The sequence below is a fragment of the Amblyraja radiata genome, chromosome 2 (assembly GCF_010909765.2).
Source record: "Amblyraja radiata isolate CabotCenter1 chromosome 2, sAmbRad1.1.pri, whole genome shotgun sequence".
Taxonomy (NCBI): Eukaryota; Metazoa; Chordata; class Chondrichthyes; order Rajiformes; family Rajidae; genus Amblyraja; species Amblyraja radiata.
In genome coordinates this window covers 64,658,212-64,684,294 of record NC_045957.1, presented here as the reverse complement: position 1 = coordinate 64,684,294, position 26,083 = coordinate 64,658,212, and the positions used below count along the sequence as shown (strand labels likewise).

The following is a 26,083-nucleotide window of genomic DNA, read 5'->3' as shown; positions in this document are numbered from 1 at the left end:
GGTACAAGTGTGGGATTTGAAGATTCATTTATGATCTTGTCACATTTGAGATGCTTTTGCAGGACTGCACATGGTACAGGTGTGGCATTTGTATTCCTCCCACTGCCCTTTTTAGCGTGAGCGTCGAGTGTACAGAACTCCTTCTCCCAGATTGTACGCTTGCAGCAAATAGAAGTTACCCATGTCTGCTACCTACATTAGTAACTATGCGATACCCCTGTAAATACCACTGACTAGCTTCAAAAGGAGGTAGCTACTCATAAAATTAAACACAGGCAAGTTAATAACCAGTAGGCAGCATGAGTTTTATGCACAGCATGATTTGATTGCGAGTCACTGAAGCCCATGTACATTTCCAGAGCCAAGACTCTGCATGAGGGTGTTAAAATCTAACGTTGAAATTTTACGGGAATGATTCACTTTATTCAAATGGCTTCTTGGTGTCTGCCTCACCATCACAGTAGAAGTTGCTGTTTTATAGGCAGCTACAAAATAAACCTCCAAGATAAAATATGGGAAAGAGACACAAAATGTGGGGAGTAACTTAGCGGGTCAGGCAGCATCTCTGGAGAACATGGATAGGAGAGGTTTCGGGTCGGAACTCTTCACTGATTTTAGGGGGGTGGGAAATAAATCTGAAAAAGAGGAAGGGCAGGACAGAACATGGCCGGTAATAAGTGAAAAATATTAGAAAAATATGCGGCTTGTCCATAATGCTCATAGTGCTGTTTTTTTAAACATTTGATATTGTGTTGTAATTCATTTATTGACCAAGTATGTAAAAACATACAAGGAATCTAATAGTCATACAGTCATACCAAAAAAGCAACAAGGCACAACTACATAAAAGTTAACATAAACATCCACCAGAGCGCACTGTGATGGAAGGCAATAACATATTATCTTCTTCCCTCGTTTTCCCCCGCGGTCAGAGCAGTCGAACCATCCACAGTCGGGGCGATCGAAGCTCCCGCGATCGGGGTGGTCGAAGCCCCTGTGGTTGGAGCTCCCAAAGTTTCAAAGGTCTTTTATTGCCACATATACCACACAGTGATATGCGAATTACCAACAGCCATATGGAAAAAAAAGCAACAAGACACACAACTACATAAAAGTTAACATAAACATCCACCACAGCAGATTCCCCACATTCCTCACTGTGATGGAAGGAAAAAAAGACCAATCTTCTTCCTCTTTATTCTCCCGCGGTCAGGGCAGTCGAACCATCCGTCGGGGCAATCGAAGCTCCCGCGTCAGGGTGGTCGAAGCTCTTGCGGCTTGGAGTTCCTGAAATCAGTCTTTGACCAGAGACCGTGAGCTCCGTGACCTTAAGTCCGCAAGCACCCATGGTTGGAGCTCCAAGGTCGATCCCTGGCAAAGGGATCGCCCGCTCCGCGATGTTAAAGTCCGCAGACTCCCTGCGGTGGAGCTCTCAAAAGTCTATCTCCAGCAAAAGCCGCCAACTCCTCAATGTTAGGCCGCAGTACGGATGGAGATACGATACAGAAAGAAAATCGCATCTCCGTCGAGGTAAGAGATTAGAAAAAGTTTCCCCTAACCCCCCACATAAAACAAGCTAAAGAACACTGAAAACATACATTTAACACATCCTATTAAAACAGAAAGAAGGGATATAGATTGTTGGCGAGGCAGCCATTGCTGGCGCCACCTGGTGGCAAATCAAGGGATCCGGGAGTAGGGATTAACCAAGGGATTAGTCGATCCCTAACCAGGGGACCACAAACTCCACGAGGTTAAGTCCGCAGGCTCCCACGGTTGAAGCTCCTGAAGTCGATCCCCAGCAAAAGGACCAGCTCCATGATGTTAGGCCGCAGTGCGGACGGAGATACGATACGGAAAAGTCGCATCTCCATCGAGGAAAGAGATACAAGGAAAGAGATAAGTTTCCCCCACCACCCCCTCCACCCACATAATACAAAACTAAAGATACACTAAAGCATACATTTAACAACAGACTGAAAACAACAAGAGAAGAAAAGGACGAGACGGGCTGTTGGCGAGGCTGCCATCATATGGTGCCACATGGTGATATGTCAACCTTATTGTCAGGTTCTCATTAGCACTGAAAATTATTGCAAGTTTTATTCCTTTCATGTTTTTTTGCTTTTATTCTTTCTTTCATCACCTCCTCTTGCTTTGCAAACCAGATGTGACATTAGATTCACCCAGATTAATTTACATTCCATTGCATTTAATTCTGAGTCGTTGTGCTGTTAATTTCACAATCCTTCACTCTGATTAGTGTAGGATATAAAATCGTTTGCCTTGTTTGTTCTGTTCCCAGTTGCTCAGTTCATCTGGCTGTGACATTATTAGCGTGCAGTTTCAGCAGCATCCCTGCAATTAGAAACTAGCAAGGGGAGGAATAATTAATGGCTGAAGCAATTAAAAGTCCAGCTGCAGCAACATTTTTTGGCCTGATACAAATAATTACTGGGTATTTATGTTGCCAGTACCAAATGGTGTAATTACCTGAATTTCTATTTGGTGTATTCCCTTAACAGTTCCCGATTGCCTATTTATGCTCCAGTTTCATGCAGCACTATAATTTAAATGCAGTATGAAATTGTGAATTTTACAGAACTAATGACTGCCACAGTCTCGTCAGATTAAAATGTCAATCTACAATCTTACTCATGAGACCTGAAGGTTTTGGTTCATTTCTTAGATTGGATTGCCCCATGTTGAATGTGTTTTTTTGGAAGAGCTGTATTTCAGATAGATTGAACTGATGACCTCCATGCTGATACAGTAGGATTAGGTTCCTGTTTTCCGTAATAAAACGGTCTATTGAGCTTCCTAAACTGTGGGAACCTGAGTGTGAGAGGAAGGTGAAGGCTGCATATTTTTCAGCACCATGCACTTGACCTTGTAAAGCTCCAGGCACTCCACCTTAAGATGCCATATATTTAATGGCCCGCAATATGGAGGAGTCCAACACCAACACCAAACACATTTACAAAGGTTCTGTACAGAGCTTGGGTATCCATCTATTTTGAGCATAAGAGGCAATGAGCAAATACATCATCAACACACTTGTACACTCAGTGTTGATGGAGTGTCAGCTTCCACTGTAGCAGAAGCAGACCCAATTATGATTGAGGAGCGGCAGTAGAAGTTCATATTTCTCTCATCATATGGTTATACCAGAGTGCAAAGGCTCTATACAGTGCTCCAGCAATCTGGCTAATCAGCCAGGCTGCTGCTGGCCAAGTTAGGTGGGGCAGTTTGAAGTCATAGGAGCAGAATTAGGCCATTGCAGATATTCAAAGGTTGCCTCCTTTGCTGATTACACACTAAATATAATCATGATCTGCAGTACTCAGTCTGCTAAAACCTACCGGATCTCACAGTTGCTAAACTCCTCTTTCCATACCCATACTAACCTTTCTGTCCCGAGCTGCCTCCATTGCCAGAGTAAACCCACATACAAACTGGAGGGACAGCACCTCTCATTCTGCATGTCTAGCTCACAACACAAAGGTACGAACATTTAATTCTCCAATTTGAGGTAACGCTTTGTCTGTCTGTGAGTTATGCAACACATGCCTGAAGCTTGAATTCGATTCACAGAACAAGCTTATTGCAGTATTATCTAGTTATTGCATTTTATTGGAAAAACCTCAGATCACTTTGTCTAAAGATTGTTAACAATTTTATACTCTCACATTAATAATTTAATTAGGTAGCAGAGATGATAATTTATCAAAGTGTCAGCACTTTGTTGCAGATTATAATATAATTCATTTTCATTATTCTCAGTCAAGGCTTACTGTGTTTAGGATCATTTAAGATTTGCGATGTTTTTAGCTGCTGGTTTATCAGTTGTCGGCTGATGTAAATTCACGTGTGCATGGTCTACTGATTGATATTGAATTACCTGATATCCCAACAAGTACAAAAATTGAGAAATTAATATTCTGACTTGAATACACTACTTACTTAACATGGACAGATCTTCCCAGCATCTCCGTGTCTCTAGTCATAATTAAAATTCTAATCCATCCAAGCTATTCTTTTACATCTTTTTGTCATCCTTCCTGAGATGATCAGAATCGTTTCAGGACCTCTCTTCAGACTGGTCTTGTGCACTAGGCCTCTGTAGCTAAAGCCCAAAATTGTGCATTTGTTATGAAATGCTTTCTCAACGTGATGTGGCGTCGGGGATGTTGCTGGGTTCGGCAATGCCACACAGACTCTTGCAGAAGGGCAAACTCGCATTATATATTTTGTTTACGGCGGTAAGAGAATCCAGGACTGAATAGGGGGCACCGTTCCTCACCGTCAGGGCGCATATGTAGTGGCAATCTTGGGCTTGTTCCAGCAATGCAATGCTGGTCTTCGAAGGAGGAGGCATGGCAATCTCAGGCTTCACCCTGCAGTTCACCGTTGCCTTGAGGAAGAGCTGACAGTCTCGGGTTAGTGGCTCAACTTTGGGGTTGAAGTGGCGCTGGCAGACTCTGGATTATCTTATTTATTGTGCAGTTGCAGTAGAAGTGTGTGAAAAGTTAAGTAAAGTTTTCCTGTTAATTGCTTTTTGGAAAAAAATATCGTGGCCAAATGCACGTGTTGCTCCAAAACGCTGAAGTCACCTGAAAAATAAATTATGATTGATGTCCATGTGTGTAATCACATTGTTAGAAAATGTATGAAAGTTGAGTTGCATATTGTGAAAGGACAGTAAATTTATCTGAATAGCTTTGCCACCACTGTCAGATTTATATCAAAGTATCGACTTTTGGTACTCCAGTACAAACCTGTTACAGACCTGTTGGTCTTATAGCAGAGCACTATTGCCTTCACCACTCTGAACTATGTCATGGTACGCTAACTGGCAGTGATTAAATATGCTCCTGCGTTAGTCGGCAGATGTTTACTCTGACTCCGACACACATTTAAGTTGATTATAATGTAAAAACAGAAGTGTAGAATTTTGTTTGCTCGCTTGCTGAGTTTCATCCTTCAGGAAGACTTGTAATTCCTGAAACCTTTCAGTTGGAACCTTGTAATATAAGTATAGGATCTTCATTAATAAGTAGTAAAATTAAACATTATTAATCCGTTGTGCCAATAACATGCAAGTTGAGCAACCTTACACCTGCTCCCACTGCAGGGACAGAATTCTGATTACTTCAGAAAAATAATATATTTTATATGCATGCTTATGGGGACTTGATAGAGGTCTTTAAAATGATGAGAGGGATAGACAGAGTTGACGTGGATAAGCTTTTCCCACTGAGAGTAGGGAAGATTCAAACAAGAGGACATGACTTGAGAATTAAGGGACAGAAGTTTAGGGGTAACATGAGGGGGAACTTCATTACTCAGAGAGTGGTAGCGGTGTGGAATGAGCTTCCAGTGGAGGTGGTGGAGGCAGGTTCGATTTTATCATTTAAAAATAAATTGGATAGTTATATGGACAGGAAAGGAATGGAGGGTTATGGTCTGAGTGCAGGTAGATGGGACTAGGGGAGAATAAGTGTTCGGCACGGACTAGAAGGGCCGAGATGGCCTGTTTCCGTGCTGAAATTGTTATATGGTTATATGCTTAATGCAATGTGCATGCAGTCAATGTTACCATGTTCCAAAGGAAAACGTATGTTTGAAATGCCTCCTCATTTGCCCAAATGGAATGAAACTGACGGTGCGGGGGTACCTCAGTGCTTTGATGCAGCAGAACCTCTGAGATATTGGAAGAAATCAGGCTGCCATTGAAGATGTAATTTTGAGCTAAACACCACTGACCCCTTTTTCATAGGTGCAGGTTTTAGCTATAACATTTTGCTAATTTCATATGTGACTTCTTTAAAAGTGGTACCGTCATTCATAATTTTGGTTATCGCTGGAATTCTGGGAGGAAAATTTGTTCTCTGAAGGCTTTTGGCAACTGAGGACTTCTGAGGGAGTCGTGCAGCATGAAAACTGGTCTTTAGCCCACAATGTCCACAGATCAGTGGACACTGGATGCACATTAATCCCATCTTCTAGTCCTTGCTCCATAGCTTTCAATTTAAGTGCTAATATTATTATTTAATATTATTTAAGTGCTAATACAGATTATTTCTTGAATGCGGTCAGTGCTTGCATCACCCATTCTGGGTGAAAAGATCCCCCATGAATACCCTCTAATTCTCTTGCCCCTTACTCTAATCTGTGTCCTTTATTTTTATGTGTGGGAAGGAACTGCAGATGCTGGTTTACACCAAAGATAGACCCGAAAGGTGGCCACAGTGGCACAGCGGTAGAGTTGCTGCCTTACAGCAACGTAAATTGTCCCGTGTGTGTGTAGGATGGTGTTAATTTGCGGGGTTCGCTGATCGGTGCGAAGGGCCTGTTTCCGCGCCGTATCTCTAAACTAAACACAAAATGCTGGAGTAATTCAAACTGAAGAAGGGTCTCGACACAAAATGTCACCTATTCCTTTCTCCAGAGATGCTGCCTAACATGCTGAGTTCCTCCAGCTTTTTGTGTCTATCTCCTTTTATTTTTATTTATTTCTGATAATGTAAATAACAGCAAACATTTCACCTTCATCAAAAGTGGTTTAGCTTTTTGACAATAATAAATGATCAAGGGATATAAAATTGGGAGAGGTTGAGATAGTGGGAATGGACCTGGATTCTGCAGTCTCTCATCACAACTGAAACACTCGATCTGAGGTAACATCCTGGTGAATATTCTCTGCACTCACTTGAGAACGATCACATTATGGTGACCAGAACTGCACACAGCTGAGGTCTGATTAATGCTTTACAAGATCGAAGTATAATCTTGCTGCTCATGTATTCAGTGCCCCGACTGATGAAGGCCAGTATCCCATATGCCTCCTAAACAGTATTATGTGCCAAGATGTAGAAACAATGAACAGCAAATGCTGGTTTATACCAAAGATAGAAACAGAGTGCTGGAGTAACTCGGTGGGTCAGGCAGCATCCCTGGAGAAAAGGGATAGGTGACGTTTCGGTCCGGAGCCCTTCTTCAGTTTGAAGAATAGTCCCGACCTGAAACATCACCTAGCTTTTTTTTCGCTCCAGTGATGCTGCCTGACCTGCTGAGTTACTCCAGCACTTTCTATCTATCTTTTATTTACCAAAACGTTGTCTGCATGTGCAAATTTTGCGTGCTTTAAAAGACTAGGCAATACAGATCACAGTTTATCCTGGAATGTTCTTGGTCGCACCCAAACGGCAAGCATGGGAATCCAGTTTAAAAAGCTGAAAACAAAACACTATTAAATTGTTATATTCTGATTGATTGTCTGATGCTTTAGAATTCTAAATAACTGATTTGTAAGGCTAGGCTACATAACACATACAATTAAACGATAGCCTTCTTTATTGTCGACTATACCACAAATGGGCCAAGGTTTGGCAGATAGCATTTAAGACATTGAGTTGGCCAAAGGACTTGTTTCTCTGCTTTTTAGCTTTTTGACAATAAATGTGAGGTGTTGCATTTGCTAAAATAAACTAGGGCAGGATTTGCACTCTGGGGAGTGTTGTAGAACAGATCTAGGGGAGCAGGTATATTTCAATAAAAGTGATGATGCAAGAAGACAGCATGGTGAAAAAGGCTTTTGGCGTACTTTTTTTCATTGGCCAGTGTATTGAATGCAAGAGTGGGGATGTCAAGTAAAGTTATACAAGATGTTGGTAAGGCCACATTTGGAGTACTGTGTACTATTCTTGTGCATAGGTTGTTCTGGCTATAGGATGGATGTTATTAAACTGGAATGGTGCAAAAATGGATGTTGTCAGGTTAGAAAGGTTTCAGTTGTTATAAGGAGAAGCTGGATAGGCTTGGCATTGTTCACATGAGGGGCAACATTTAGAGGTTTATAAAATTCACGAGTTACATGGAAGAGGTGCATAGCCATATTCCTTCCCCAGGGTGGGTGAGTCTAAAGCTGGAAAGCATAGATTTAAAGTGAGAGGGGAAAGATCTAAAAGGGACTCAAGGGGTATCTTTGTCAGAGTTGTGTGTATATGAAGCAAGCTGCCAAAGAAAGTGGTAGAGGTGGCTTCAGTTATGACATTTGGACAGGTGCATGGAAGGGTGCTTTAGAGGGATATGAGCCATGCAGGCAAGTGAACAGACTTGGTTTTGCAACTTGGACGGCGCATGCGAGTTGGCTGAAGGGCCTGTTGCTGTGCTGTATTACTCTGACTCTTAGTGCTGGGAATGAACCAGGAATTGGTCAAAATTGCATTCTACTTGAAGTATCTTTCGTGTGATTTTCACAGAAAAATCTTAATGTTAAGGCTTATCTGTAGGAATAATATTTATTTAAAGATAAATATTAAGCTCTGAGGGAGGACAAATGGGGCGCGAGTTTAACTAATTCACAGGAGGCATTGGCAATAATGCAGTTGTCCCTTAGTACATCCCTGTACTATTAGCCAAGCTTTCTGCGCATGAGTCTCTGAAAAACAACAAAAATGTTAAAACTGACCCATTCTGCCCCCGCCACCACCTTCGCAGAATTTGAGCTTGCATGCCTTCAGCTTTATACTGCTTGTCTTTCCTCCAGTTTTGCAAAATAAATTGCTTTTTCCTCCCTGAAACATGGTAATTATTTATGGCTTGTTTTACATTAGCCTAGAAACCAACTGAATCCTTTGGGTGTGCATTATCCTTGTGCTCCTGTTGTGATTTTATCAGTAGTGTAGAGGTGACATAATGAAGCATTGCAAGGGAAGCTGGATCACATTGTCATGTGATTAGCAGTCATCTGAAGCACCTAAGACAATTGTCTTCCTAGAATAGTGAAGTAATGCTTGCCAAAAGCAAATTATTTACTTTCATCCCACACTTTTGCCAGTTGCATACGCTTTTTGATCCCTGATATTTCATCTTGCCTCTGCAAGGACCTAAACCAGTTGAAAAATCTTTGGTGTTTTGCTAAGCTATTCAAGGTTTATTAGAATTCCTAGACTACATATGTTTTGAGTTGGAAGTGGGCAGTTAATCAAGAATTTTTATGTGGTTAAAGTCCCAGCTCAGAAGTAGTACAACATAACTTCCTGCCATGCTCAATGAAATAATATTGTTGGCATTTATTGGAGATGACATGTAAAAACAGCTTACTTATTGATCTATCAACAAATTTTGTCCTGGCTTATTACAGAATCAGTGATCGTAGCTTTGAATATTTTTTTGCATTTGAGTCTTTAAAATCTATGTGCATGAAAGAGGTAAAATCTGCTGAGAATAATGCACTAGGTGATAAAGATTCACTAAGTTTGAAATCTGAATTGAAAAAAACATTCATCATCACGCACAATCTTCCACTGTGAACTTAATTACATTATCCAACAAAATAACCAGACATATTTTCAAAAGTAATTGGCTGTCAATGAGCACATTAAATATTAATGCTGGTGTGTCAACTGATGGAGCAATCCTCTCATTCATTAGTCCAGCTTGTTTACTTGACGTCACAAAGAAGTGCCACACCGCGTAAGATCCAATTTTCGGGGGATTGAACAGTCCGTAGATCTACTGCAGCAATGTAGTTCATGTCAGTTCTGACTGGCTTCTTGTAGATGGGGCAAGAATATAATCGGGGATCTTTTGCACCTTAAACAGAAGAAACATTAGGAAGTTGGTTAAGTTTAAGGTAAACGTATGCTAAGAATATTCAATCTATTAAAAAAAAAAAACAAGTTTTTCTACAAGAAAATTGAGTAGTAGTTTAAAATCTATGGCCCCCATTTCTAAATTTAGGACTATTGGGTCTGATTGTATTTGGAAACACTAATAATGGAAAACATTTGACTCAAATTCCAGTTGTGATACTAAAATTCAATATGTAGGAAAGGAACTACAGAGTTGGTTTACACCGAAGATACCTGTAGATACAGATTGTTGGAGTAACTCAGTGGGCCAGGCAGCATCTCTAGAGAAAAGGAAGAGGTGACTGAAGAAGGGTCTCGACCTGAAACATCACCCATTCCTTTTCTCCAGAGATGTCGCCCGACCCACTGAGTTATTCCAACATTCTGTATCTAAAATTCCATGCATGACGATTTGCACCGATGGTCTTGCTCCTCTTGTATATCCTTTTTATAGACGTTACTCTAAATCGCTGCATTCTTATTTTTGTTTTGGTGACGATGTGGGCCATTATGTAATAGCCACATTAAGAGAATACATTTGATCCCGTAAGGAAACGGGGAGGAAGAAGAACTTTAAGAGGTGCAAGGTACACAAAAATGCTGGAGAAACTCAGCAGGTGCAGCAGCATCTATGGAGCGAAGGAAATGGTCAAAGTTTCAGGCCGAAACCCTTCTACAGACTGATGGGGGGTGGGGAGAAGAAAGGAAAAGGGAGGAGGAGGAGGAGCCCGAGGGCTGGAAGGAGACAGCAAGGGCTAACAAAGACAGCAAGGGCTTTAAGAGGTGCAAGGTCTTTTAGAGGCTGATTTCAAAAATATAAGATTGAGGTGATTTAACGCTGCCACCAGAGATGAGAGGCAGGGGGAGGAGCATGCACAATGATAAGCTCACACATGTGCTCTCTCTATTCCCATTACTTGTATATATCAAAATCAGTTTGTTACATAAATACTAGAAACTCCATTTTTTCCTCCCAAGTTGTCTCTAGCGAGTACAAACCACCTAAAAAATCCAAACATTGCACAGTACAACACATAACCAAGTAGACTGTGGGTACAGAGCCATAGGAAACTGCAGATGCTGGAATCTTGAGCACAAAATATACTGCTGGAGGAACTCAGCAGGCCAGGCTGCATCTGTGGAGGGAGATGGGTAGATGATGTCTCGGGTTTAACCCTTCCTAGGACTGAAAACATTGTGGGTAGCTATCAGTTAGACGCTGACATTAAAATATAGTGCTTACTTATATAAACATTGTAAATGTATTGCATACTTATGTTATTCTGAGCAGATATATGTATGACTGGCATCAACTCAAATAACACTTTAGGTTTGGACTCAATCAGCTTTGTATTGCGCCTGTCCCATCCAGCTCCTTCTAGGTAAAGTCCATACACGTAAACTCCTTCAGAAGGGGGTGTTGTAATGTCGTCTTTCATCCATTTGCTGACTTCATTGCACAGAATCACACTGTCTAGTGCCCAACCTCTGTGAGCACGAGTCACTTCCTATTAGGGAAAATGTAATGGTATGAAAATGTCACCATTGTACTTTTTATGACATCAGAGTAAAATCTTATTTTATGAAAGACTTTGTAAAACATTCTAATCGACTGTCGTATTAAACTGTCGAAATTGTAATCTAATTGGAAGTATATAACAAGCCCACAGTAACTACCCTATTCCTCAGTAATAATAATAACTATTACTTGAAGAACAGCGGATTTGTATCAATAGAGCAAATATAGACTTTTTACAGCCTTGTCTGACATTGTTCCTTGTCACCAACACCAACTGAATCACAAAATCTTAAACCCATGATGCCACCCTATTTCCACTTGCACCCTTGCCTGCAACTTAATGTTCACATTTTTCTGCATATCCTCATTCTTTGTTTAATAGTTCCACTCATGCAAGCCAATATAAATGAATATAGGCACAAAAAGTTGGAGTAACTCAGTGGGACTAAAATTGCCAATTGTTTCTGAAAGCGAACAAAAGCTATGGCAAATACACATACATTAACACAAACATTTCAGTTAAGAATCAACTATTGGTGCTTTTCAGATGCAATGTTGGGTACAACCCGTTGGCATAGTAAATGTTGTAATAACACCTTGAAGCCTGTGGAAAATAAATTGGGTAGGGTGCATGAACGGCATCTGTTTTGTGTGTACATTTGCACAGTACTACTGCAGTCCAACTATCTTAGTATCGATAATTACTGAGTTAAAGACAATTTTGATCAATGTGGGCACTTCATAGAGCAGAGCCACCGATTACTGTTTCAGTGGACTTGGTAATGAAGAGAACACCTTGTAGCCCGTTAGCCTTGAATGGGTTGAGACTTTGAACAATGCAGGCCACTTTTTTCCTTGTTTAGTGAGTTTTTTGTGGCCATGCAGTTTGATCGATAATCAAGGGTGATGGTAGAGAAAAGATCACTTTCTACATGCAATGGAAATTAATAAACCACTGGCATTATTTCAGTATTCTAGAACTTTATTTTGTTTCCTATATTTAAAATAAACAAGATTATGGGGTTTGGAAGATGGGAAGTTGTCAGAATAGCGTTCAAACAGTCAAGTAACAAGATAACTTCCCTTTTAAAGGAGCAATAGAAAAAAATAGTTATTTTTTAAAAGTTTAGTGAATGTAAATTACATTGCAGAAGCAAATTAATGGTAAATTTAAAAACCTCACTGCTATACTACGATGGAGATTATCATTACCTGTCTCATTGCAGTTAAAAATCCCTGAGGATTGAAAAAGCCAGTCATCCAGAAGCAGTTTGGTCGCCCTTCAAAGATCCAGGAATGGAACTGATGATTTCTTTCCAATAACTCCGTAAACCAGAATCCCAGTGTGCTCGATTCCCAGGATGTCTGGTGAAGAAGACAACATCTTCCAGAACCAATTCTCAACTAAAGTATGTACATGATAGTACCTTATGCACAAGTGTGGGTCTGGCTGTAAAACAACACTAATGCTGAAGCACAATTTAAGAGATCGTGACTAATCAGTTAAATAGCAAGCCCAGGGAATATACATTTGCTGTACATTTGCAAAAGTATCCCAATCATAACAGTATGGGGAAAAGAAAGGAGCTGGTGCAGATTAGATACTGCTGTCTAGAATATCCAAAGAACAGGACTTTGTCCATGGCAAAAATGGGGACTTCAAAAATGTAGCCCTGCCCCCACCTCCTCCCACAGATGCTGCTGAGTTCATTCAGATTCTGGTTTTGCTTGATTCTAGCCCCCAAATTGCTAATCTAGTTGGGTTTTTCCCCTGAGATTAGAGAGGAAATAATAGAAAGCACAAACATGCCATTAATTAAGACAATGGCCAAATGGATGGTGAGCATTTCACTGAAAGATGCAGGGCAAGTATGACATGACAAATAAAACATAAATTGTTCATTGATTTTGGGTAAATCTTAGCAACTCGTGATGATGGGTAAACAATGCAGCTCAGAAAAGCAGGTAGGAAAGAACTGCAGATGCTGGTTTAAATCGAAGATAGACACACAATGCTAGAGTAACTCAGTGGGACAGGCAGCATCTCTGAAGAGAAGGATTGGGAAACGTCACCATTCCTTCTCTCCAGAGATGCTGCCTGTCCCGCTGAGTTACTCCAGCATTTTGTGTCTATTTCAGAAAAGCAGGTTACGGATTTAAGGAACATACACATACCATATTTAACTGGATATTAAGAAGTCTCTTCCTTCATCTAGCATCAATCTAAATCCTTCCCCAAACAAGCTTAACGATATGGATGTAAAATAAATCAGATTTCTTGGGTTTAGTACTTGAAGATCAAAACAGGTTTGTTAATTTATGATATGATAGTCTCTATGGAACTGCTGTGTTATAAATTGCTTGCTGCAATTCCCTGCATTCAAGTGAGGGTACTTAAAAGTATTCATTGCTTTTAAGAGCTTTGAGAAATCAAAATAAACAAGACTGTCTACATGGCTACGTTCAGTGATAATCACCCATTGTTTTCCAGTTACCTTTTTCCATCGAGCTGGAATTCTAGCATCATACATGCAGTCTAATGCATCCCGAAGGTTTTCGCTCATAATGATTGTTCCATCAATTGCAAGTTTCAAATCAATTAAAGTACTTCGCACCAAAGCAATTATTTGTTGCATTCTGTCAATTTCTTGACGAAGGAAAATATTCATTGGTTGGAGTGGTCCCATCTTCTGCAACTTTTCTTTCACCTGGAAAAAAACCATTTAGTTATATTGCCAAAATTAATTTTGCACAATAGTCAACAGTAAGGAGAGACCATGCTGCAAATGTATGCAACTGTTGCAGAAACACATGTGCAGTTTGCTCCCTGTGCCTGGAGAATACTACAATGGACTTCCAGTTAGTCTGGGGTACAGTGACAAGATTGTTTCCAGGAGGACTGGGTATGGGTTATCCAAAAAAGACATCAAGGAAGAATACTCACTGGAGTTTGGAAAAATTAGTGGTATTTTCACCAAGGCACAAAAAATCCAAAGAGGGATTAACAGAAGAGGACCAACGGTATGTTCTCAAAATTCATTATTGGTCAATTAGAACTGAACTGAACTTAACTAAAAGTGTTGCAAATCCTTAGCAGTCTGAATCTGAGGTCCAAGGATGTTCAATCATCAAACAGATTCACAAATGGACTGATGAACAATGAGGGGACCAGGGGATATGGAAAAAGGGTATAATGTGGATTTGAGTACAAAATCTGTCATCGTTATACAGAATGGTATATACTGGAAAAGGCACATGTCCCACTGATGCTTTCATGTTTGCTATTCCCCATCCCTCAGAATACTTAAAAATAAAATAGACTGCACTGATCAATGTCTTACTCATGCCCCTTTTAAGTTCACTAATCCCTCACATCTTAGCCCTCTAACACTTTTCAGCCCCTCTCCCCAGTGTTCATCTTAAGCTCCCTACACATTTCTCTTATAAAAGAAACAAGATTAATGCAACAGTGGAAATTTAACAAAGTTAGCTCAGATGTGTTTCTCTTCACATACAATTATCTATTTGCTATGCTACAAAACCATTGCAGTTTAGAAAGAAAACATTATCAGGCATTATGAAGCATTTTACTGGGACAGTTTTGAAAGAATATGGAAAAATCTTAGCAGCTGAAATCTCTTACAGGTAATCAAAAACTCTTAATAAGGAAATCATTGTGATTTTGATGCATCGGTGAATTTATGCGGATTAAAAAAATGCTGAACTACGAATTTTCATAGTTTAAGGTTAATAGTTAATGGGTTAGTTTGTCAATTCTGCATTACATTAACTTGCAGAGATTGAAACCAACTGAAGTGGGCGCATGTGCTGGGTATTTCGGGCTGGAAAGGCCTGCGGAATCAGCCATGTTTGCCAGACGTTTCTGAGTTTATGTATTAAAGAAATAAGTTGCTTAAAGCTTAAATAAAGTTAAGTAAATGACGAGTAGTGTAAAGTTTCATTTGCCTCACAACACCAACCCATAGAAACTATCTGCTTTACCCAGTTATTACCTACCTCAAACGGTATGTAGTCCACAGGTAGCTTCTCTAACATGTCATCAGCCAACCTTACTACCACAGCTTCTCTCGTTTCACTCCCTCCACTCGAGCTGTCCTTGGGCTGAATGCTTAATATAGTATCTAGGACATCCTTGGCAAGTTTGCTCTGGTAAGTAATATCAGCGTTGGTATGCAGGCCAAACACTTCAGGTGTGTCATATGTAGGCAGACTCTGCAATGTTAAGATTGTTTGATATTATTCCTTGGTAAATAGATTTTAAAAATAATATACTGTTATAGTTTAGGTGAAGATCAAATTATCTGAAGATTACAATGTGAGAAAGAAAGTACTTAATTGCAGTCTACAAATAGAGAACCAATGACTATTTACATGAAATGAAACAGCCAGTTGCTTAAGGCTCATATTCCAGTGTGTGCACATAATGGTCAAAATGTTCTGATAAAAATAACAATTTCTAAGGAATATCATACTCTTGCACGAGATTAAAAATCTGTAACTCGATTTGCATTCAAAAACATTAAAACAAGGTTAGGAAAGAAAAAAATGAATATAGCTATTCTCAAAGTATTAGAAAAGCTTTATTTAGCTAGAAGCATTTGCACACAACCTATTATTAAGCCAACCACAGATTGATTGAGGTGTTCACATACCTGAATGTACTGGAGATATTGATCCACTAAATTGCACTTGGGAATATTGTAATTCTTATAGAAGCAAAAATCTGAAGCAAACATATTTTCACTGAACCAGACCTTAGCAAATGTGTTCAGCAATCGTTTATCATAATCATCTGTGACTCTCCCGCCATATTGGATCTCACCAATCATGTATCTCACTGTCGTCCAAGAAACACCCTTGTAGTTGGAAAAAAAAACAAATGTCAGTGTAATTTTACATTGAAATATATAGGATGACAACATTATTATTGGTGTCAATTATAACATTATAAATCATCCAACAACAGTGATTTCATATTGCTGAGATTGCTATGCACCACCAGATCTGTTGAAATTTTACATATGCAAACAATGAAAGAGGATTTGGATCATATGTCTGCTCAAACACGTTGGCATTCACAAATCAAGAATTGTGGTCTGAAATGTCCAGCAGAATTTAACACAAAAATACTAGCCTGAAATCTCAGTGGGGATCTTCAAGCATTCAGGCACAGATAAAGTAGATGGTCTAGAACCTGCATAGATGTGAATAGACAAACCATTTTCACAGGATGGAAATGTCAAATAGCAGAGAGTGTAGGTTTAAGGTTAAAAGGAGAAAGTTAAAGGAGCATGCAGGGCAGAGTGTTTTTGTTGTAAATGCATGCAAAGAGCTGCCAGGGATGGTGGTGGAATCAGATAGGATAGTGACTTTTAGGAGGTTTTTCGACAGGCACATGAATATGCAGGGTTTGTCAAAGTCAAATTGATTCCTCACATGCACCAACTAAGGTACAGTGAAATGAATTTGCCATGCAGCGATACAGTTGAAAAAAAGAACACACAATACACAATAGAATATAACATAAACATCCACCACAGCATTCTTCACTGTGGTGGAAGGCAACAAAGTTCAGGTAGTCCTCCTCCTTTTGTTCATCCGTGGTCGGGGTTATGAACCCTCCGTAGTCTCCGCTACGGATGGCCGGATGTACAGGCCCTCTCGTCATGACGGTCGAACACACTCGGAGTGCCCGAATCGGACACTTTCTTACTGGAGACCGCGGCTTCAGGATGTTATAGGCCGCAGGCCGGCGGTCGGAGCTCTTCTCCAGCAATCCCCGGCAAGGAATCCCAGTCTCCGGATGGTGAGTCCGCGCCCCGCCCGCGGCAAGAAGCTCCGCAAACCACAGCTCCATGATGCCATAGTCACCAGGTCAGCGATCGGAGCACTCCTTTCTGGCGACCCCGGGCAAGGGTTCGCCCCCGCTCCACGATGGAAAACTCCACGCTGAGCCCGCTGCTGAAGCTCTGGGCCCGACTCCGGGAATGGCTGCGCCAATCCAAGCTGTTAGGCCGCGAGAGGGGAGGCGGAGAAGTGACATAGAAAAAGACGCCTCTCCGGCGAGGAAGCGACTGAAAAACGGTTCCCCCCTTCCCCATCAGCCCCCACATAAGGCATACTGAGAGACACTAAAAGAAACATTTGGACATACTAAAAAAAACATCAAAAAAAGCCGAAATAATGAACACACTGCTGGTAGGGCAGCCGACTCGAAGCGCCCCCAACCGACCATGGAGGAATCAACTTAATTTGGCATCACATTCAACACTGACATAAAGGGCCAAAGGGCCTATTCCTTTGCTTATACTGTTCTATGTTTTAGGTTCTGTCATTAATGTGTGTTGGTAAATGCAGATCCTCAGGAAAATTGGTGCATATGGGCTTTTTTATAAGCTGGTTTCTCTTTCTCCATGGATACTGATGATCTCCCCTGAAAGAACAGACATATGCTTATGGAAATTAGAAGGCAGTGGAAGTTGGTTCTATCCTCCCCAAAGATTGAGATCTACATCTCCTTTTCATAAATCCGTTAATGTCGAAGTTTGTTGTGCCAATCATTGATCCGAAGAAATCTCAGTGTGGTGTTTAGACATCACATTGTCTCAATGGGAAACTGTGAACAATTGTTTTTTTTTACTGCTATTGTACAGCCCTGTATATTTTAATGCAGCTGAGAATAGATCTACAGAGGATGCCATAAACACTGTCCTCCATGCTGCACTACAACACCTAGAGGAGAAGGGGTCATATGTCAGGATGCTTTTTGTTGATTACAGCTCAGCTTTTAATACAATCATACCCAGCAAGCTGATCATAAAAATGCTAGACCTTGGCCTCAGCAGTCAACTGTGTCGGTGGATATTGGACTTTCTCAGTGAACGCCCACAGACGGTGAGACTTGGACCCTACACCTCGACATCCCTGACCCTCAGCACAGGAGCACCGCAGGGCTGTGTGCTCAGTCCGCTCCTCTATGCCCTATACACACATGACTGCTTGCCCCATCACCCTGCAAATAGGATCATAAAATTTGCAGACGATACAACCGTGGTGGGGCTCATCTCAAATGGGAACGAGGTCGCTTATAGAGAGGAGGTGTACAGACAAGACAAAGGAGATCATCACTGATTTCAGGCGACATAGAGCGGAGCTCAGGCCACTGGAGATAGGGGGCGAGGAGGTGGAGAGGGTGCCTAGTTTTAAATTTCTGGGGATCAACATCAGTGAGGATCTTAAATGGTCTGTGAACTCTGCTGTAGTTGTAAAAAAGGCGCAACAGAGACTTTACTTCCTCAGAACACTGAGGAAGGCCCATCTGTCTGCTAAACTGCTGGAGTCTTTCTATCGCTGTTCGGTAGAAAGCATACTGACTTACTGCATAACTGCCTGGTTTGGGAACTGTTCAGCAGCTGACAGTGCAGCTCTCCAGAGGGTGATAAAAACTGCCAGGGTATCATTGGACTCCCCCTGCCCCCTCTGGAGGACATTTACCACTCCAGGTGCCGCAGCAGGACCTGTAATATCGTGAAAGACATTACACATCCTTGTCACCACCTTTTCACACTGCTGCCCTCAGGAAAAAGGTACAGGTCGCTAAAGTCACGCACTGCCAGACTCAAGAACAGCTTTTACCCATCAGCAATCTTGGAACTGAACTCTGTCTCGGGAGCAGGTTATGGGGAAGGAGGGGGGGGTGGGAGAGAGTGTTAATTTATGTAAATGTGAATCCATGGGTGGGTTTGGGGGAGGGAGGGAGTGTAAAAAGTATGAGTATGTGAATGTGAATGTTTGAAGTTCTTTTAAATGGAGAGACACAGTAATCTCGTTGTATGTGACACATGCAATGACAATAAAGCATTCTGATTCTGAGAATGTTACATAATATCAGTCGGATTTTCCCTTTTGGAATTGGGAGTAGTTAATTGGGAATTGGGAGTAGTTAATTCTTCCAATTGTACTTCTGTATCATCAGTGCTATAGTGCAAAAGTCGGGAAAAATCAGCCTGTACCTTCTTAATATCCATGTCATCCAGATGGTTTTGAACAAACTGTACCGTAGCGTTAAAGTCAGCTTGGTTAAATTCGTATGGAATATTCCAACCCAAAGGTCCATACTTGCGTCGTTCTTGCACTGTCGAGTGTAAAAAGGCCACTGCGTAGAGCATAGGCTTCCACGGAGTCATGTTACTAACATCCAACAGATCCTGACTAATTCCTGTAAATAAAAATTCTTGGTAAATGATTCAAATATTAAGCTGGTGATTAGAACTTTACAAAATATCTGGAAGTCATTTGAAATGAATTCATCCATTAGCTGTGGAGAATCCACCTATACAGAAAACGGGTATTGTGCATCTAAAATAATAGGATAAACACAAAAGATACACAATTTTTGAATAGTTAATTCAAGGTTGACGACTCCAAAAATCCATGAGGATATTAATCATTTAAATGGTTACAGTGGGATTGTAAGTGTGAAGAAACTGGCAAGAACTACTCTCCACTGCGGAGGAGCATCTTTCTTTAACATTTCCTTCAAATGACACAGGCTACATACCCTAAAGTAGCAAGTAGTTCAAATGGTAAATTGATTCCAAAGTAGGTTGTTGATACGCTGGTCCAGTAGAGTAAGTGCCATGGGATCCACGCTGAGTTGGTAAATTGGATCCAAAATTCACATGTCATTGAGGGCAGAATAATCGAGGTGGTGTGTTTTACTGATTGGAGGGCGATGACCAGTGGTCATGCAAGGATCTGCACTTGTATAAATGTTCCCAGTAAAAATGCTGGAGATCCTGCCATTTACTGCATCTGTAAGCTTACAAGTCTCCAAATATGAAAATGCTGGTAGTCTGATCAGGAAGTTTGCATATGGCATGAAAATTGGTGGAAATGTAGATAGTGAGGGAGGTTGTCAAACGATACACTGAAGATCTGGATAAAGAAATGGCAGATGGAACTTAATCTGGACAAATGGGAGATGATGCATTTTGGAAGATCAAATGCAAGAGGAAGTATGTAGTTAATGGCATGACCGAGGAGCACTGATGTACAGAGCAATCTGAGAAGTCAGGTTACTGCTGTATAAACCTTTTGTTTGCCATCATGCATGTATAGTTCTGGTTGCCTCACCATAAGAAGCATGAGGAAACTTCAGAGAGGGTGCAGAAGAGATCATCTTGGATAGATTGGCATGTACTAGCTAGGAGTGATGGGACTAACCTGGATTGTTTTCCTCCCATCTGGAAGTCAATTAAATGTTAAAAAGAATCATTGGTAAAGATTGCTAATGCTTCTTGCTGATGGTTCTTAATTCAAAAGGAAAATATAGTATGTACTTTAAAATCACATGTAGTTTTCCCACAACATGCATGGATTCTTCAAAGCACTCCCAAGATTGCAGCTGAGAGCAGATATTAGATGCTCAACTACATTTGCAAATATATTAATACAGTTCATACATAGACGGTGACTGGATAGTAAATGTGCCAAAACCTATTGTAATGTTTTGGATCTTCAAAGGTTTTAAATGCATGTAGCAATGTTTCCGGCTTACCACAGTAGGTCCTTTTTAAACCTGCCCGTAGACCCTGTGGAGGCTCATTGGTAAATTTAATTGACATTTGCAGAAGTGCAATTGGGAATAATTTATGAGCTTCTGTGGTCATCCATAATCGGAAAGTTTCATGGATATTTTCTGTTTCTGTAATGATGTCCAATAATTCATCCAAGAAATCGAGTCCCAAGTGGCAATTCTGGAGCAAAGCCCAACCACCCTAAATAAAAGAGAGGCAATATTGTAGTATTTCCTATCAGAAATGAAATGTATAAATGTACACATAGATAGTTAATAATGAACATGAACAAGAGTACAATGGATAGTCATAAATAGCTTTTGCTGTTATTAGATGTCAGCAATGGGAATAGCTCTTCCTACAATGTTTAAAGCATTGGATCACTAATATATGTTTAAAGTTAAAATGAGCTCAGCAGGTTTTAACCAGAACATCAAGCTAAGTGAATACTTTGTGGAGGGAGTCGGCGATTGGGTGCCAGGAAGATTAGAGGGGAGAGGATCAGTGGTAGTGAAGGGAAGAAGAGGGAATTGTTGTTTTCATAAATAGGTATATTTTATATGCAATAACTCAATTGTAAAATTTTTACATGGATTTTACTCTTACATTGGTCATAGTCTGCTGGAGTAGCTTCCGAGCATGGACCTCTTGGCCCTGACCCATAGAGACGCAGCGTGTCTCTATCTTCACTCTTTTGCCCAAGGCTATGATGGAATCAGTGGGATCTGAGCCCATAGATAGAAAACAGATAAGTGGTGTATATCTATCTGATTCCTCCCAGGTCTTTTCCATGGCCAGGATGACTCCTTCTGCATATTTTTCACCCATTGCATCCATGATGTACTTACGAGCCTAAATACAAGAAAATTAAAGATTCACATTTCCGTTACTCATGCAAAACATTTATTACATTAAATAACACACTGCTATTCAAAATGGGGGGGGGGGGGGGAGGGAGAAGGGGGGGAGACACTTTTAGGAAGCCAGAGATACACAGCTGTGAAGTTTAGCGGGCATTTAACATTACCAGTCGGTTCTCCTTGGTTATGAAAACTCGTGCTTACGTTTTTTTTCCCCCAATGAGCCAATGAAAATGCCTGGTCAGCAAAGGCGATTAACTAAAACTACCTACGACTAGCTCGATTACCTATAAGTACATGGCGACCCCACTACAACTGCACCTACGACTACAAAAGTATTGATTTTCTCCATGGCGACCAATTTTTCAACATGTTGAAAAATTAGTGGCCACCATACTGATGCCGCGACTAGTTCCCAGAATGAGGGAACTCCTCGTGACCATGAAGGAGACTCACCAGAGACCACCAGCGAACATGTGGCGAGCTCAGTCTCCAGCACTCGCCTAAAAAGGCGCCTAAGTGGGACAGGCCCTTAAGACCCGTCGATAAGTAGAAACCAGGTGAATAGAACTTACATTTTCTCTTAACATTAAATTCTGTTTTTATAAACAGAGCATATATTAAGGATCACAAGAGGAAGAGAAAGAATGGAGAAAGCGGAAAATAATATTGGAGTACTACCGATCTACCTAAAATGTGCAGCTTTGTCTTTGCATGACCTGAAGAATGCAGCACAAGCAAAAAAAAAAAAAAAATCAGGTAGGAAACATTTTTTTCATTAGAATTACATTTGAATATTTTTCTTGATCTGATTTCACCCTGCAACAATTTTATATGCCGGATAGTTCAGACTTTAGGCCGTGGGCCGAGCATCGAAAATGTGTCTAGAATTTAACTTTCGTGACCCATGTCTGGTATCTACTTGAAATTTGGCACAGATTTAGAAAAAATATTATTGAGAAGGAATTCATAACTCGTCAGTGTCAAAAGTTGCACACTAATTAATTTAGCTAATTAGAAAATTAGATCGAAAAAGTAAGCGGCATCTAGTGCTCAATGCTCATATTACTTCATGGGGAGCCTAATTCCGTGCTGCGGTCTATTTAAACCATATAAATTTAAACCATATATTGCCCCCTTAATTTTCAATTTCAGAGAAAACAAACAAAAACAAACCAGTTCATTCACATGTAAGAAATCTAAAATACAGTTACATTAAAAATTTGTAATTGATTAGCAAAATCAAGGTTTAAAAAAAAAAAAGTGACCTCCAAATGTAGTGATACCGTAAACCCCTTGTACAATGGACCATGGAGGAGGGGGGGAGTGAATGGTGTCCATTATTGCTGCTTGTCCACTATAACCGAGTTAGCGATTATCATTGTATAAGTGGAAGAATGCTGGTTAATACGTAAAAGGACACAAAGCGCTGAAGTAACACAGCAGGTCAGGCAGCATCTCTGGAGAACATGGATGGGTGAAGTTTTGTGTCGAGGCCCTTCTTCAGAATCTCGGCCTAGAACTGGGCCTGGAATCCAGGTGAGTTGGCGGCAACGGCTTGCTGGTGGCCCGGGGAGAGGTGAGGATTGGCGGAGTCATTGGGTCATGGCCTGCGGGCGGTCAGAGTGCAGGTAAGGGTCGTCGGTCAAAATGGAGGCCGCTGAGGAAACTGTGGGCCGGTGGTGGCAGAAGTTGGTGTGGCCAGGAATCAGCCGGGGTTGGTGGAGCAGTCCGGCCTGGAAATGGTGCAGGAGGAGGTGGGGGGGGACAGTGCAGGCCAGGGATGGTGTTGGCAGCAAGGGTGAAACAGCCTAACAGTGAAGGTCGGTAGGTTCATCCGCTATGACTGGAATCCGTTATAAAGAGGGCCATAATAACGAGGGTTTCCTGTTTTTAAATTCTGGAAATGTCAACATTCATATGGATACAGGTGAATACCTGAGCAATGGTTCTATCAGGACACCAAGATCTGATCAAGAGAAGACGTCGGAAACAGTCCAAGCACTGGTCATATGCATTTGGCAGAACTACTTCTTCAGGTGCTTCTTTATCAAACCAGTTTTTCCATAGTTTCTCATTTCTCCCAATCTATTTAAGTAAAGTTGTAAGATTAGATGTAAAATGGAAAGAAATCATAGTGCATTACAAAGATATTATTTGAGTTGCCAGTGCACATCACAGTAATATTTTCACTCTCTACCCACTGACATTAAAGCTGAATGATTAAATGGGCAGCATTTTTTAAATTTGTGTTGTCTATTATGAATAACGTGATTTTTAAAAATCTAATTGATCTAATGATCAGGATAAATCAATTTTGTGTCTAAATAATCGGTTTAAATTGCCCTTGTTATTTTTGTTATCAATAAAGCATTTTTTGTTGTAACAGGTGGCCTTAGTAATACAGTGAATTATGGAGCCAGGCATGATACCTTCCCCAGCATTAAAAAAGAGCAGCTAGAGCTCAGTGGGTAAGACAGTTCAACATTCTGGGACAAATCCTTTCATCACCACCATCATTTAAAAGAAAACACATTTCAGATGAAGTATTTTTACTGCTTTTTAACTGTTTCAGTTGCATGGATTTGCCTCTTATTTTAAATATATAAAGGTTTCTCTTCAAAGATCCACTCAATAGACTAGCCAGTCACCGTGAACCACAGTGTAGAAGAGCATAAGCAATGGGGAGTTGTTGTAGTGTGTGGAACGTCTTTATACTTTGAATACAGCTTTATTCCACAATGTAACCATCTGCATTGAGTTTTATCAGTTCTTAACATACCTTGTCTAAGACATCTGCAAATTGTCCAAGTTTACTCAGTTCCACCAGGTTTAACCAGGTCATATCCAAAATCCATTTTGCTGGTTTTGGAGGGCAAGCCTTCAGGTCCAATGAAGCACCACCTGCAATCATATAAATGATAACAAATAGTCAGGTTATACAAATACAACTCCCATTATAGGTCTCATAAATGAAATAACTTCTCAAAATAAATTAAAATTTTGCTTTGTGACTTATTTAATTTTATGCACTTCAGTACAATTCTGAAGTCAGAAGTTGATTACGCCTGCCACTTTAGAGGGCACTTGGATAGTGGACATTTAAAAAAATGATTGGTACATTCAACCAAAGGCGGTGTATGGTGGTACCCAATTCAGTTAACACTAACGCCATCCATTGATAAGAGTCAAGATTCCATTTGTTTCAGAAAACTGTCACAAGTTATAATAATCAGACTGATGAATACATTGCAAAATCAAATAGAACAATCTCAAATTGGTGGATTTCCCCAGTAGGTACCGTTTGTCTCACCACAATGTAAAAGTAATGAAATTTAATATTCTGACCTTTAACAAGGGTAAGGAACTCTTCATGTTTCAGTCTATGGCGTTGCATGTCAATCTTAAGTGTGAGGAGGAGAGTAAACAAAAACTTGTGTTCCTCATACAGGCCACGGGCTGCATATTTATAGATTTCATAGGTCATATGCTCAATGATATTTGCTATTCTTTTGCTGGTAATGGGACTTTTTGTAGATCTGCAAGATACATATTGATTTGAAAGAGCTACATTTAATTCTATTAGCATACCCGTAATGCAGAAACTCCATTAGATTGAAATGCATCATGAATGAAGAGACCAAAAAGTCTTCTCTGTATATATTTACATAACAGTTATTACACTCCTGCATCAAAAGGGGTGAAAATAAATTACCATCATAAAGCATGCCACAGCAATCAGTACAAAATACAATGGTAGAAACTAAAATGCTACAGTGTATGGCGCTACTAATTCTAGTGCTTCATGACAGACATATATCGAATTTTAAAACCTGACTGGGATATAGCAGTTTCATGTTTGGTGGAACAGCTTTTATAGAAATATTAATCACTAGTGGACTCCATGAAAGATCCTTACTTCAATAGACTTTAGAGATACAGCGCGGGCCTTTCGGCCTCCCGAGTCTGCGCCGACCAGCAATCACCCCATACATTAGCACTATCTTACACAAAGGGACAATTTATAATTTTACCGAGGCCTAGAAACGTGTACGGATTTAGAGTGTGGGAGGAAACCGGAGCACCCGGAAAAAACCCACGCAGTCATTGGGAGAACGTGTAAACGCCATACAGACAGCACCCTTAGTCAGGATCAAACCCAGATCTCTGGTGCTGTAAGGCTGCAACTTTATCACTGTGCCACATGTATATATAATAACATTTAATGATTGCGGTACCATCACATTGTAATTATAGAATTCCCAAGGTTCAGCTAAAATTATTCTTCAGCAGATTATTGAGGGCATGGCTGTAGCTACAGAAACAAGAAGGTGAACTGCCTCTGCAGACTGGACATAGACGCTCTGCAGTGCAGTCACCCTGTCCACAGCTGGTTTCACCCAGGTAGAGGAGAAAACGTTATATAGAACTGTTTGGGTGTTTGGCATATTAAACCAGACTAAGACT

The 26,083-nt window shown here is 40.6% G+C and overlaps 1 protein-coding gene and 1 long non-coding RNA gene across 2 annotated transcripts in view; one reads left to right on the top strand and one right to left on the bottom strand.

Annotated features, from left to right (window-relative positions):
* Positions 1 to 3,378: 3,378 nt before the first annotated feature.
* LOC116990401 lies at positions 3,379 to 8,732 on the top strand. Its single transcript, XR_004416536.1, has 3 exons — positions 3,379 to 3,413; positions 7,717 to 7,719; positions 8,721 to 8,732. It is a non-coding gene; the product is annotated as an uncharacterized LOC116990401 (long non-coding RNA).
* Positions 8,733 to 9,057: 325 nt separating this feature from the next.
* Positions 9,058 to 26,083, bottom strand: part of dnah5 (dynein axonemal heavy chain 5) — a 227,990-nt gene continuing 210,964 nt past the window's right edge. The window contains exons 68-79 of the mRNA XM_033048007.1: positions 24,965 to 25,155; positions 24,399 to 24,520; positions 23,555 to 23,704; positions 21,363 to 21,608; positions 20,738 to 20,957; positions 19,191 to 19,396; positions 15,831 to 16,034; positions 15,175 to 15,390; positions 13,653 to 13,865; positions 12,370 to 12,522; positions 10,912 to 11,146; positions 9,058 to 9,600 (exon numbers count right to left, since the gene is read on the bottom strand). Coding sequence (XP_032903898.1) covers positions 9,449 to 9,600; positions 10,912 to 11,146; positions 12,370 to 12,522; positions 13,653 to 13,865; positions 15,175 to 15,390; positions 15,831 to 16,034; positions 19,191 to 19,396; positions 20,738 to 20,957; positions 21,363 to 21,608; positions 23,555 to 23,704; positions 24,399 to 24,520; positions 24,965 to 25,155 — 2,308 coding nt within the window. The 3' untranslated portion in view covers positions 9,058 to 9,448. The remainder of the gene's footprint in view (positions 9,601 to 10,911; positions 11,147 to 12,369; positions 12,523 to 13,652; positions 13,866 to 15,174; positions 15,391 to 15,830; positions 16,035 to 19,190; positions 19,397 to 20,737; positions 20,958 to 21,362; positions 21,609 to 23,554; positions 23,705 to 24,398; positions 24,521 to 24,964; positions 25,156 to 26,083) is intronic.